The sequence below is a fragment of the Vigna unguiculata genome, chromosome 10, assembly GCF_004118075.2.
Source record: "Vigna unguiculata cultivar IT97K-499-35 chromosome 10, ASM411807v1, whole genome shotgun sequence".
In the NCBI taxonomy this organism is placed as follows: domain Eukaryota; kingdom Viridiplantae; phylum Streptophyta; class Magnoliopsida; order Fabales; family Fabaceae; genus Vigna; species Vigna unguiculata.
In genome coordinates, this window is record NC_040288.1 from 40,925,173 (window position 1) to 40,938,805 (window position 13,633).

The 13,633-nt window shown below is 38.7% G+C and overlaps 2 protein-coding genes across 3 annotated transcripts; one reads left to right on the forward strand and one right to left on the reverse strand.

Moving 5' to 3' along the window:
* Positions 1 to 621: 621 nt before the first annotated feature.
* On the forward strand, positions 622 to 2,688 carry LOC114166692 (probable WRKY transcription factor 40). 2 transcript variants are annotated; one of them, XM_028051460.1, is made up of 4 exons: positions 622 to 883; positions 1,006 to 1,095; positions 1,338 to 1,670; positions 1,772 to 2,688. In XM_028051460.1, exons 1-4 carry the CDS (start codon positions 809 to 811, stop codon positions 2,225 to 2,227), a joined length of 954 nt encoding a protein of 317 aa, XP_027907261.1. In that variant the 5' UTR covers positions 622 to 808; the 3' UTR covers positions 2,228 to 2,688. The 2 variants fall into 2 exon arrangements, with proteins under 2 accessions (XP_027907261.1, XP_027907262.1); XM_028051461.1 differs by having other exon boundaries at positions 693 to 883; positions 1,009 to 1,095.
* Positions 2,689 to 3,225: 537 nt separating this feature from the next.
* Positions 3,226 to 13,621, reverse strand: LOC114166691 (probable GMP synthase [glutamine-hydrolyzing]). The gene is made up of 5 exons (XM_028051459.1): positions 12,630 to 13,621; positions 4,769 to 4,826; positions 4,591 to 4,674; positions 4,229 to 4,370; positions 3,226 to 3,862 (listed from the first exon to the last, which is right to left on the reverse strand). The coding sequence occupies exons 1-5, from the start codon at positions 13,114 to 13,116 to the stop codon at positions 3,491 to 3,493; spliced, it is 1,143 nt and encodes a 380-aa protein (XP_027907260.1). The 5' UTR covers positions 13,117 to 13,621; the 3' UTR covers positions 3,226 to 3,490.
* Positions 13,622 to 13,633: the final 12 nt, after the last annotated feature.

The window sequence follows — 13,633 nt, forward strand, 5'->3', positions numbered from 1 at the left end:
ATTTTTAGGCTAACAGGATAATAATATTATCTTAAAGAATAAATTTTATGTCTAATTCAATCTTACAAAACTGATTTATAAAATAAAATTTATACTTATTTATATATTATAAATTTACTTTATTTTTATTCAATATAAAAGTTTAACCGTATTTCTTTCGATAAATCCATTTAAAAATTATTTTTTGAAAATTGATTTTTAAATGGATTTACCATAGAGAAAAAAAAATGTTTTAAACGAGACCGTAACAATGAATACACAGGTACATATGCTAAGATCGTAATCGTGTTCAGGTGACACATTGGCCCACTCGAACCCACAATTTATTATGAATTGATTTTCCGAAGAGGTGTGGTTTGACTAGGAAATTTGATTTCCCTACGAAGAATTCACCTCGTCATATACATAATAATATTCTAATTTAAAAACAACACATGGATCCGCACGTTGTTCTTATCTCTTCTGCTTCTAGTACTTCTCACTACGTGTTAAAAGTAGACACAAAACAAAGAAATAATCAATAAAAAATAACAGGAACATAAGAGCTTCATGGTTGATTAATGTTGGGGACAGATCTTTAAATAAGCAAGTGGCTTATTATTTCGCATGTGTCTCTTTCCACTCAGTTTCCTTCCTCAACTTGAGTTCCTTGTAGTGCTGCTTCCGCTACCTACTCTATATATATGCTTCATTTTCCTTCCACTTTCTGAAACTTTAGCCATTTATCTTCTTCCAATACTACAAACAAAGAGAAAGCAAACACCTTCAGCAACACCCTTTTTGTTACTTGTTTGAGTTTTGTTCAAAGATGGATTGTTCATCATGGATTAACACTTCCTTGGATCTCAACATTAATCCACTCAGAGTTCATGAAGAAGTTCCCGTAAGTATATAACATATGTGAGCATTCCCAGAAGAAGAAGCACTTATGGGACATGTTTTATTCAGATTATAGTTTGATATATTCATGGGAGCAATTCATTCATTGTCGTGTGTTGATTTCAGAAGGAGGTAGAAAGCAAGCTTTTCTCTTTGGGAATGCCCAAGTTTAACGTGGAAGAATGTTGGGAATCCAAAAGACCCGTCAAAGAAGAGGTTAGTTCAGTCAGTTATAATTGTTTCTTTTTTAACTTCCTTCGAGATCCTTTTTATAGAGCTTTGAAACGAAGAACAGATTAAAAAAGGTGTGAAATTTATGAATTAAAAGTAAAAATAGAAGTATAATTTGAAAGTACATATATGTGTTTGATGATGTTCCCTGAGACAAAGATCCGGGTTTTGAGGTTAAAATTCTGTGAATGATTCTAACATGGATGATGCTATTGGCGACATTTCAGTCTAGTGACTTGGAGGAGGAGCTGAAGAGGGTGACAGCAGAAAACAAGAAGTTGGCTGAAATGCTGTCGGTGGTGTGTGAGAACTACAACACTTTGCGAAGCCATTTGATGGAATATACGAGGAAAAATGGCGAAAAAGAAACCAGTCCGACATCAAAGAAAAGGAAATCCGAGAGCAGCAACAACAATAGTATTTGTGTGATGGGAACTAACAATGGAAACTCCGAGAGCAGCTCCACTGATGAAGAATCTTGCAAGAAACCGAGGGAAGAAACCATGAAACCAAAAGTTTCAAGAGTTTATGTGAGGACCGAAGCATCTGACACCACTCTTGTAAGACTCTTTTTACATTCATTTCCTATTAGGCATATAGGTAATAGCATAAAATATTAGGAGTAACTGTTTGACATGTTTTTCATTGTATGTGGTTTCAGATTGTGAAAGATGGATACCAATGGAGGAAATATGGGCAAAAAGTGACCAGAGATAACCCTTGTCCAAGAGCATATTTCAAATGCTCTTTTGCTCCAAGCTGCCCTGTAAAAAAGAAGGTGCAAAGAAGTGTGGATGATCAATCTGTTCTGGTGGCTACTTATGAAGGGGAGCACAACCATCCCCAAGCTTCTTCACAAATGGAGGCAACATCAGGTTCTGGCCGTAGTGTGACCATTGCTTCAGTGCCTTGTGCAGCTGCCACTCAAACACTTGTTACTCTTGACTTGAAAAATTCTAAGGGCAGCAACGATTCCAAGAGCACGAAAACTAAAGTAGATACACCTAAAATGCAGCAGGTTTTGGTGGAACAGATGGCAACTTCTTTGACCACGGATCCTAACTTCAGAGCAGCACTTGTTGCTGCCATCTCAGGAAGATTGTTGCACAATAACTGAATGGAAATTTTGGTTGGTGTAGCTAATTTAGTGTCAATGTTTAAGTATATTCCATAAAATAGAGATCATTCTTTAGAGCATAGGATTCTCTGTGTAAATAGAACATGGAAGGCTGCTACATCTTTGATCTTTGATCCTTCAAGTGGAAATAAAGTTCTGCTAAGGATAGTATATGTGGAGCTGATTAAACAACAGAAAAATCAAGCTCTGCACCATCCATCTGCCTCATCATGATAGTAAACATTTAGCAGGCCTTTTCTCTCTGAAAGATATTTCACAGTGCATCTCTACGGATTTTGAATTTCTCTCGATGTTTAACTGTACAGACTCAGGATCCTAGTCCTATGAGAATTTTATTTCGAGAAATTGTCTTATATGTTGATCAAGTATTGTAAGTGATAGTTTGTCACTCGAAACATGGAGGAATGAGAAAAGAAATCTGCATGATTAGAGTTTTGGACTATGATTGGTATTTTTTAGCTGTGATTCCTACCTAATAATTGAATTTGAAATCGATTCAGTTTTAGACTCTTTTAAATTGATGATATAATTCTGATAACACCCTATAAAAGGTCATTTATACAAAGGATAAAAACACAACTTTGAGATTCTCAGAAGTATCTATGCTGGTGCGCGATGCTACTGAAATAACAGTGTACCAAGCACAGAAGACCCTTTAGGATGAACCTGTCTGGGGTTTCAAATTTGAATAAAATATGGTAAAGAATTATTATGGGTTACAAGGATTTCAAATGTGATTTTGAGACTTCTTAGTGAAAGTCTTGAGCTTACCAATGCAATATTTTAAGTCTGATTTCCTGAAATTAGGTAGTGGGTAGAGTAATAGGTACTGCAGACAATCCTGAAGTATTCAAAAATTAGTTAAAAAAAGTCCATCACTGTCCCTTGATGACCACTGACCAAGTAGGTAATGCCGGGCATAGTTGACGGTAAGACGGCAAAGACTTGGAAAGTAAAGTGCCAAAATGAAGAAAAAATCTCAAAGGGGATTGGTCTGGTCCCAATCATAGGATAAAAACCTAAAAGGAACTATTCATGGCCACAAAATAAAATAGAGAAAGTGCAACTATGGCTACTTAATATAATATATCTTTAATAATACACAAGAACTTGAAGAAGAAATGCCAAAGGTCATTTACTCATTTTTTTTCTTCAAATACAACTAAACCTTCTGGCTATTCCATTCACATATGTATCGATTTTGTACACTCCACAATCTACTTAATGAAAGCCATTGTTGTACTACTTAGAAGAGAAATTCATTTTGTTCACAGCCAGTAACAGGCCCACATCGGTTGTGTCATCATTTGGCTTCTCTTTGAGCTTGGAGTTGAGGGAGCTTTCGTTGACCATGGCTTCTGCATTGGAGGTACACTCCTTGAATCTGAAGCAACTGATAAGGTGGTCATTTGTTAGACCAGCCACTTGCATGAATGTGTAGATAACTGTTGGTCCAACACTTCTGAAACCTCTCTTTACAAGGTCTTTACTTATGAATTCAGCTTTTGGAGATTTCACAGGTACCTGGCGTGAGTACCTGAACTGGCTCACTATAGGCTTGTGGTTAACAAAGTTCCAAATAAATGTGTCAAAAGATCCAAACTCTTCAATTACCTGTGCATGGAAAAAAGATACAGTTAAAAGACAAAACTTTAGTAAAGCCGTCACTGTTTGACACTTATAAACTAAGGAAAAATCATGATACCAGTGATACCACCGCCCCTTAAAACAAGTTTGTCTTTCTTTTTCCCAAGTCTTCTTCTCATAATATTCGTGTGTGGGTCAGGAAGCAGGTTTGTTTCGTTTTTCTTAATATTTTCCAAGGCAGGTAGCAGAAAAGTTTGAAAATCAAGGTAAGTGTATGGGTTGCTTCACTTCAGCGAGAGCCTTTTTGGTTCAGAAAAAAAATATATAAAGAAATTGAAATTGCAAGTTTCACACACAAGAGTGGAAAAGTAAAACTATCAGAGAGGTGTTCACCTTACACATCTGACGTGCATTTTCAATTATTGATCGCAACCTGAGTTCTGATAACAATGAGTTGGCAGGACTTCCTGGTGCAGCTATCTTTTTCTCATTCATTCTAGAAACAGCACTAGGATCAAAATCCAAAAAGACTTCCCTGTATTCATGAATACGCTAGAACGGTTAATCCAAAACTACATCCCAAACATTTTTAGAGCACATTCCACACAAAAGATCATAAAAAACAAAATGAAGCACAGAAAGGAAATATAATGAGCCAATTATTCAATGAGCAACCTTTTTTTATGTGTATGTCTAATACGACAATAACATATTTAAATCTAGAAAATATGTTTAAAAGAACAGTATATCAATACCGAAATAGCTGCCTTTTGTTAAGAATAGTAGGCCACGTAAGCTCAGCCAAGGCTCCAGAGAAGCTGAGCAACTCAAACAGTTTCCTGCAAAAACCAAATTTCAGCATTGAGACAGTTTCAACCTAGAAGTTGAGAACCAAACAGAAGACTTTACCCTCAACGAAGCAAACCCACGTACCTGTCATCATGAACAGGAACTCCCCACTCGTTGTCATGAAAAGCAACATACCATGGCTCTGAAACAAAACACAACTAGTTAGAAATAAAAAGTAAAAATAAATTTACAATTATATGCTACTGTACCATTTTTTTCCTATTTAAAATTCAAACTCCAAAGTTTAAACATTCTATTTATCCTCCCACTCTAGGCTGTCACAGGTACTGGAATATCAATCAAGAAAACTAAGGCATATGCATTCACTGAAATTCGGACGCACTAGTATATAATGTGTAGCCATTTCATTGTAATATGTTATGTGCAAAGTTTTCACCTCAGTGCCCGAGGTTGAAGTCTTGAAGAATGAATGTAATTTAGTGATGCTAACAGGCACTAGAGTACATCTACTCTGTTTTACCAAATTGACAGGAAAAATGAGCAACAGTAACTGTTAGGTTTCTTAGAGCTAGAAACCCAAGCTACTCGGGCAGAACTCACTCACACCAACACAGAAAGAAACAGAAATAGACTTTTATTATTCTCTCAAAGAATGCGTCCAGGGAAAGACAACAATTCCCCCCTCACAGGATCTGTTATGACTCCTGTTTACACTTACAAAAACAAAACGAATACCCCCTTTTACAACACTACCCCCCTTCTTATTTATACTTTTCCTAAAACAAACTTTCATTCCCAAACAACCTACTAACAGACTAACTAACTAACTAACTCAGTTCTTATTTCTTCTCACATACACCTTTAATATTCTATCATTACTCCCCTCTGGCTGAGCAACCTTGTCCTCAAGGTTGAAGTCAGGGAACTGCTGTTGGATAGTTGTGACGTCTTCCCAAGTAGCTGTTTCTACCCCTTTATCCTTCCACTGAATTAAGACTTGCGGTCTTGCATCTTCCTTCCCTGGTATAGGTCCCCATCTGTTATCCAATATCTTCTCTGGGAACCAATTAGAGGTCCTGCCTTGCAAACCTTCTGGCAGGTCTTTCTCAACTTGATGAGTGCCTACTGCTTTTTTTAATTGTGAAACATGAAATACTGGGTGGATCCTGGCAGTTTCTGGAAGTTGTAATCCAAAGGCTACTGGACCTACCTGTTTCAGCACTAGAAAAGGACCATAATATCTAGCAGATAGCTTTGGGTGCAGTCTGGTGGGCATTGAGACCTGTCTATGGGGGCGAATTTTCAGAAAAACCCAGTCCCCTACTTGGATGGAGGATTGTTTCCTGTGTTTATTCGCATATTTCGTCATATGCTCTTGGGCTCTTGCGAGGTGGAACTTGAGTTGGCTCAAAGCTTCATCTCTGGTCATGAGATCTTGTGCTACTGCTTCCACAATGGTTTCTCCTGGAATAAATCTGCTGATGGAAGGAGGTGGTCTGCCATAAACTATTTCAAAAGGGGATTTTTGGGCTGCCCCGTGAAAACTGGTGTTATACCAGTATTCTGCCCATGAGAGAAAGTGAGACCAAGATTTGGGTTGTTCTGAGCTAAAGCATCTCAAGTATGTTTCTAAGGTTCTATTTAAGACTTCAGTTTGGCCATCTGACTCAGGATGGTACGCAGTGCTCATGTTTAACTGTGTTCCCTGCATTCTGAATAACTCCTTCCAGAAGAGACTTAAAAATGTAGGGTCTCTGTCACTAACAATAGATGCAGGAATCCCATGTAGTCTCACTATTTCTTTGGCAAACACCTCTGCTATGCTCTTGGCTGAATAAGGATGTTTAATTGGTATGAAATGCCCATATTTACTTAGTCTATCCACCACCACCAAGACTGAATCATACCCATTGGATTTTGGTAGCCTGACAATGAAGTCCAAACTAATGTCCTCCCATACTGCATTGGGTATGGGTAAAGGTTGTAGCAACCCTTGTGGTGAAGATGCTAGGTACTTGTGTTGTTGACACACCAAACAAGCAGCCACAAAATCTGTTACCATCTTCTTCATTCCAATCCAGTATAGTGATTGGCTTATCCTCCTGTAAGTTCTGAACACCCCTGAGTGACCTCCTGTAGATGTGGTATGGTATTCAGCCAGCAGTCTTGGAATCCAAGCAGAGTTGGCTGATAGCACGAGCCTGCCTTTATGATGAAGTCTTCCATGTTCTAAAGTATACTGCCCCTGCTTCCCAGGATTCTCTTTCAGCCCTTTTATGATCTTTTGTAATTCTGCATCTTCTTCCACTTCTGCCAGAATGGTATGGACATTATAGTCAATTCTTTGTCATCCTCCTCATTCTCCCCCCTTCGAGAAAGGGCATCAGCTACTTTGTTGGATGCTCCAATTTTATAAACAATATTAAATTCATATCCCATCAATTTGGCCAACCAATTCTGCTGGTTTTGTGTGGTGATACGCTGCTCTAACAAATACCTTAGACTCCTCTGATCTGTATATACTGTAAATTTTTGCCCCAATAAATAAGGTCTCCAATGCTGTATGGCTAAAACTAAAGCCATCAACTCCTTTTCATAAATGGACTTAGTTAAGGAAGTGTCCGATAGGCCTTTGCTGAAGAAAGCAATAGGACGTTTGTCCTGTGTTAGCACAGCACCCAGCCCACTGCCTGATGCATCACACTCAATGGAAAAAGGTTGGCTGAAGTCTGGTAGTTTTAGAACAGGGGCTGTTGTTATAGCTTTCTTTAGAGCCTCCATAGCCTTAGTGCTTTCTTCATTCCAGCAGAAACATCCCTTCTTTAATAGACGTGTTAATGGTTTTGCTACTTTTCCATAGTCTCGGATGAATCTTCTATAATACCCAGTCAACCCAAGAAAACCCCTCAAGGCTTTAAGATTTTTTGGCAAAGGCCACTGATGAATTGCTGCCAGCTTGTCTTGATCCATCTCTACCCCTTTTTTAGATATTACGTGGCCCAAATATTTCACCTCTTGTCTCCCAAACTCACACTTCTTTTTATTTGCAAAGAACTGTTGCTGCTGCAGTGTATGCAACACCTGTTTTAAGTGACCCATGTGATCCTCCCATGATTGGCTGTAGATTAAGATGTCGTCAAAGAACACCAATACGAACTTCCTTAAGTATGGCTGCAAAACTGTGTTCATGGCACATTGGAAGGTTGCTGGCGCGTTGGTTAGCCCAAAGGGCATGACCAAGAACTCATAGTGGCCCTGATGTGTGCGGAAAGCTGTTTTCTGTATATCCCCTTCATACATCCTGATTTGGTGATAACCTGCCTTCAAATCAACTTTGGAGAAATAGGTAGCACCATGTAGTTCATCCAATAACTCTTCTATCACGGGTATTGGAAATTTATCAGCCACAGTGACCTTATTCAAGGCCCTATAGTCTATGCAAAACCTCCAACTCCCATCTTTTTTCTTTACTAGGATGACTGGACTGGAATATGGGCTATTGCTGGGCCTGATGATTCCAGATTTCAGCATTTCCTCCACCTGTTTTTCTATCTCAGATTTCAGCAGATGAGGGTACCTATATGGTCTCACATTGACAGGGTTTTCACCTACTTTGATAGGTATTTTATGATCAATCCCCCTCCTTGGTGGCAGCTCCAGTTTTTCTTGGAAAATGATCTTATGTTCCTGCAAAACCTCCTCCAATTCCTCCTGCTGCTTGGCTGACAATCCTTTCCCCCCTTCTTCCTCTTCGTGACTGGTTAATCCCAACTCCCACACTAAGGAGATTGCTTCAATTTCAGTTTCCTTCAACAGGGCTTGTGGTGTCACAATTCTTTTTGTCAGAGTGGGATCCCCTTGAATGTTCACCACTTTTCCAGCCACATTAAAACTCATGGTTAAGGTGTTCCAATTTACCTTAACTTCTCCTAAAGATGCTAGCCATTCCACTCCTAAAATCACATCAACTCCTCCTAATTCAAACAGGAAAAATGTCTCTTTAACAACATGATTCTCCAAATTAACTTCTACATCTTTGCAACACCCTTGTGTTTGCTTCTTGTGTCCATCCCCTAATCTGACACAGTAAGGAGGGGTATCTTCCACCATTAATCCCAATTCTGTCACCAATTGTGCTGAAACAAAATTATGACTCGCCCCACTATCAATTAAAATTAATACCTTTCGCCCATTGATATCTCCCTGCAATTTCATGGTATTATTTTGCGTTAAGCCTCCTGCTGAGAACAGAGATAGCTCCATTCTTTTGTTTTCCAACACTCCAATTCTCTCCTCTCCTCCATCCTCCTCTCTGCCCTCACTATTCTCCTCATCTTCTGCTAGAATTACCACTCTCAAGCTTTTTTCTGGGCAGCGGTGGCCTGGCCCAAAAGCTCCTCCACAATGAAAACATCTTCCTTCTTCCCTTCTCTTTAGGTACTCTGGGTAAGGCAAGTTTCTGACTGCCCTGTTTTTACTCCCTCCTGTTGTTGGATTTCCACTTGTCCTAGAGCCCATAGATGAGGTTCCCCCTCCTTCTTTCCTTGCTGTACTCATATTGCTGGGAGAAGACTGAGAGTTTCCAGCCCCTTTAAAAGTCTCAGTTCTTGATACCACACCCATTCCTCTCTGAAATCTGGTGTCTGCTGCTGATGTTGTCCGATAGGTGTTTGTTCTTCCTGCCCATGATTCATTAAGAGACTCCTCCACATCCCTAGAGATCTCCATTGCCCTCATTAAATCCCTTGGATCATGTGGCTTTACTTGGCTTCTGATCCGGCTTTGTAATCCTGCAAAAAAATACCCCAGTAGTTGTTCTTCTGATAAATCTGGAATTTGAGCCACCAATCTTTCAAATTCTTGTACGTATTCTTCTACTCCCTCATTCTGCCTTATGGATGCTAATTTCTCAAAGACTGTACTCCTATCCTTGCCTCCAAATCTTTTATTCAAAGCTTCGACAAAACTCTCCCAAGATGGGTTCTTGGATTTCTTTTTCCAGAAGCTAAACCAATGACTAGCGTTTCCTTCCATACTTATGAATGCTAATCGTAATTTCTCTTTTGGAGAAATATTTTGAATCTCAAAGAACTTTTCTGCTCTAGCAATCCAGCCCATAGGATCACTGCCTTCAAAAGTTGGTAACTCTACCCTTTTCATCCACTGCTTCTGGACCTCTTCTTCACTGTCAGAATCAGACTCCTCCTTTCTGATCATCTTTACAACTCCTTTCTTGTTGTTAACAGAATTCTCCCCATTTTCAGAACTCTTCTCAGACCCTTCTTCTGATTTCTTGCTATTCTTAATCATATTTCTGATTTCGTGAAGATTTTCTTGAATTTCCAAGATAATCTTCCCATTCTCGCTGGTCCACCTTTCCAACGCAGCAACTCTTCCCTCCATGATAACAGGCCCTTGGATCCGGCAGGTCGGACCAATTGTTAGGTTTCTTAGAGCTAGAAACCCAAGCTACTCGGGCAGAACTCACTCACACCAACACAGAAAGAAACAGAAATAGACTTTTATTATTCTCTCAAAGAATGCGTCCAGGGAAAGACAACAATTCCCCCCTCACAGGATCTGTTATGACTCCTGTTTACACTTACAAAAACAAAACGAATACCCCCTTTTACAACACTACCCCCCTTCTTATTTATACTTTTCCTAAAACAAACTTTCATTCCCAAACAACCTACTAACAGACTAACTAACTAACTAACTCAGTTCTTATTTCTTCTCACATACACCTTTAATATTCTATCAGTAACTCATGTCTACTCCACTGCAACACAAACAGTTTAAACCACCTTTGAGTTTAATGGTAAGGACAGGGGGCTAAATTCCATAGCTATAAGAGAGAGAAGGTAAGGTAAGGAAAACCCTTTGAAGCAATGAAACATAAACAATGACATGAAACATGACACGGGTACAGCAAATGCTAGACATTGTAGGACACAAGTATGACACACATAAGGTGAGAGCATGCTTTTAACGAGAGAAAGTAATCCGTGATCATACAACCCAAAATGGTTGGTTAAGATTATTTCTAAGTAAAACAATCTCAATCATCCATACATGGTTATAAAATCAACTATTAACTCTTCTTACCTGTCACATTGTCACTAGATTTGATCTCTCTATAGTCTATATATTAGCTTCATAATTCATATTCAAGACTGACACTTTGCAAAAAATTTCCTAAACAAACTTTTCATGGTAAAACTATAAATGTACAAATAAAATAATAATCTTTAAATTTTAAGACAATGTGCCCATGAAGGACTTGAGCTGAATAAAACAACTTTTAAATTGGAACTTAAGAGATGTGTGTTAGATGAGCTTTCAATCTTTCATACAAGTGTGCGTAATAAACACTTGTCTGACGTGCATAAATAGCACTAAAATCGAGTGCTTATACTTTAAAGTTTGCATGCAATCCACGAGACATTGAAATAATATAAGATGGGGCGACCGGAGTTCTGGGAGATAATGTGTAGCATCATAAGTTGAGCTAACTATGTTAACCTCCAAGTTATTGATTTCCATATAGCTAGAAAGCACTAATGCAATAGGACGTGACAAGGTTATAATGCAATATGAAAAAACAGTATTAAGTTAATATAAAACAGAAATCTTAAACCAATAGAGAGAATTGATGTTTTATATTGTGCAAACATTACTGTAGGAATAAAAACATGTTTTCATTTATTTAGATCTGATCATGGTATTCTTATTTGTATTGGTACAAAAAGAAATTAACAAGAATTGTCAACTGTGCGTACATGAAACTGTTTATGCATTTGCTAGCTGTACTTATAGTTTTACAAATAAGAAATGTAGTTCTACATAGAAGTTTTAATTTAAATGTGTATGAAAATTTTGAGGAAATCCAAATGAGTAACATATGTTTCCTTTGTTAAGAAAACTGTTAGAAATCCTATATCAACTAGAGATATGGTCAAACTATAAGTATATAAGTAGGTGCAAACCTCACCTTACCATTTTTGTGAAGCTTAAAATCTACTATCTAAAATGGTATCAGAGTCTATCAGATCAAGGTTTATGGAGCCTATCGTGCCACCTACTATTGTATCACCCACAAATATCTAATCTTTCTTTGATGATCAGTCCTTGATGTGAAAGATTGGGTTAGAGATCTCATATCGACTAGAAACATAACTAAGTTATAACTAAAGCAGATGCAAACCTTACTTTACAAATCAATTTTATGGGACTTAGTTAGACTAAAATTCACTTAATAAAAATAACCAAAACAACTAGTATATGCTTGGCAGACTAAGATCATGAGAATTTCAATTAGTGCATATTAATGTTAAAATTATCAGTTGTTTTATATAAATAAAATAAGAAACATTATACAAAGAGCTTTTAGGACACCTGTTTCGTAGTTTGATTACAAATGAACATCAGATAATGCACAAATCCAATCAAAAAATCATAGTCAATGACAGAGATGAAACAATAGTTAGTAATTATACCGTTTCATTATGCCCTTCACTCAAACACGGAATAAAATCTAATCATATCAGGCTTCAAACCTATCCAAATTAGGAATGTATCTTGACATTGACACATGCAAGCAGTCATACAAGTCATACACAGAAAGGACAATTCTAGAATATTTCCGAGTCAAATGACTAGTTAACTAGCTGAACTGCTAAATGACGAGGTGGCTTACTAAAGCTTAAACACAGTAAAATTCCTAAAACCAACATGCTTACTTTCCTATCCTGAAATCTCTCACTTAGTACAATGCAGCCAATTACAAGTGTACAAGCAACTGCAGGTTTTCTAACATATTTCTATTCACTTTCCCCACTCATACAAAGGGGAATACACAGCAAACATGACACGGTAAACATAAACACAAATCCATCTCAGTTTCCAAATTCACACTCACCTAGAAATCAATGCAGCAATGTCAAACCCAACAATAGATCAAAAAAACAAGAAACAAAGATACCTGTATTTGGTGTAACCCAAGCACACCGTTTCTTGCCCTCCAAGCTATCACTCAAATCGAGATCATCAGAACCACCCACATTGTCACTACTCACCTTCTCCATCTTGGGACCACACTGCTTCTTCCTCAACTGCACACTAACCCGACGAGCCACCTTCCCACTTGACGACGCGCCGCTACTGTGAGTGGAGGAATCCGTCGACGACGCGTCAGAGGAGTACGAAGCGTTCATCGAAGACAGGTTTTTCAGCACGGCCTGGTGACGCTCCTGCCGCCGCAAAATAAAAGATGGAGGAGCGGAGATGCATTGCGGTGGCGCATTTGAAAGCGCCACCGTCTTCTTTTCTGTCTCCGGCGTCAATTTCTTCACCGGCTTCCGTCCGTCGACGGCGGGTCGGACCTTGTTGCCTGCCGGGACAAGCACTGGACGCGCGTCGGGGTCGGCGACCGCGACGTTCATGGATCGGACTCTGGGTGGGCCCGACATTGCAAACCCTGCACTCAAAAACCCTTCTCCTCGAACTCACTCTCAGGTCAATGCCGAATTCGAAATTCAAAATTCAAACCTTCTCAGACAGAATAAAAAAAGGTATTTGTTTTTCGATGAGTGAAGTCTTGGGATTTTGAAATTTGAGTAGTGGGATTTGAATTTCAATTTCAATGCAATACAAAAGCAAACCCTAGAGGGAGTGAGAACTCCTTCAGCTGCTTCGTGCTGGTAACTATTCGCTCTCTCTTTACTGAAAAAGGTAGAAGCTTTAGATTGCAATGTTTGTGTGGTTCAGTCATGGAAGCAGAAATGGGAGTGTAGAGTGCTGAGAAAGTTGCGGAGAAAAGTAAGAGAGTGAGAGAAAGTTAATGGGTGGAAGAAATTTTTTATTTTTTTGTGAATGGAAAATTCTGATGGTAAGTTGGTGGTGAAAGCAACGAATCCAAAGGAGCGTGTTGTGCGAGAGAAAGAGACGGAGGGGAGAGGAAAGTTTAAGGGTCACCATTCATGGAGC

Excerpts from the sequence above, each read along its gene's own strand:
- LOC114166692 (XM_028051460.1), top strand. The coding sequence starts at position 809 with ATGGATTGTTCATCATGGATTAACACTTCCTTGGATCTCAACATTAAT. Across the intron at positions 1,096-1,337 it reads AAAGACCCGTCAAAGAAGAG|TCTAGTGACTTGGAGGAGGA; the intron begins GTTAGTTCAGTC and ends GCGACATTTCAG. Across the intron at positions 1,671-1,771 it reads AAGCATCTGACACCACTCTT|ATTGTGAAAGATGGATACCA; the intron begins GTAAGACTCTTT and ends ATGTGGTTTCAG.
- LOC114166691 (XM_028051459.1), bottom strand. The coding sequence starts at position 13,116 with ATGTCGGGCCCACCCAGAGTCCGATCCATGAACGTCGCGGTCGCCGAC. Across the intron at positions 4,827-12,629 it reads TTGGGTTACACCAAATACAG|AGCCATGGTATGTTGCTTTT; the intron begins GTATCTTTGTTT and ends GTTTTGTTTCAG. Across the intron at positions 4,371-4,590 it reads AACAAAAGGCAGCTATTTCG|GGAAGTCTTTTTGGATTTTG; the intron begins GTATTGATATAC and ends TCATGAATACAG.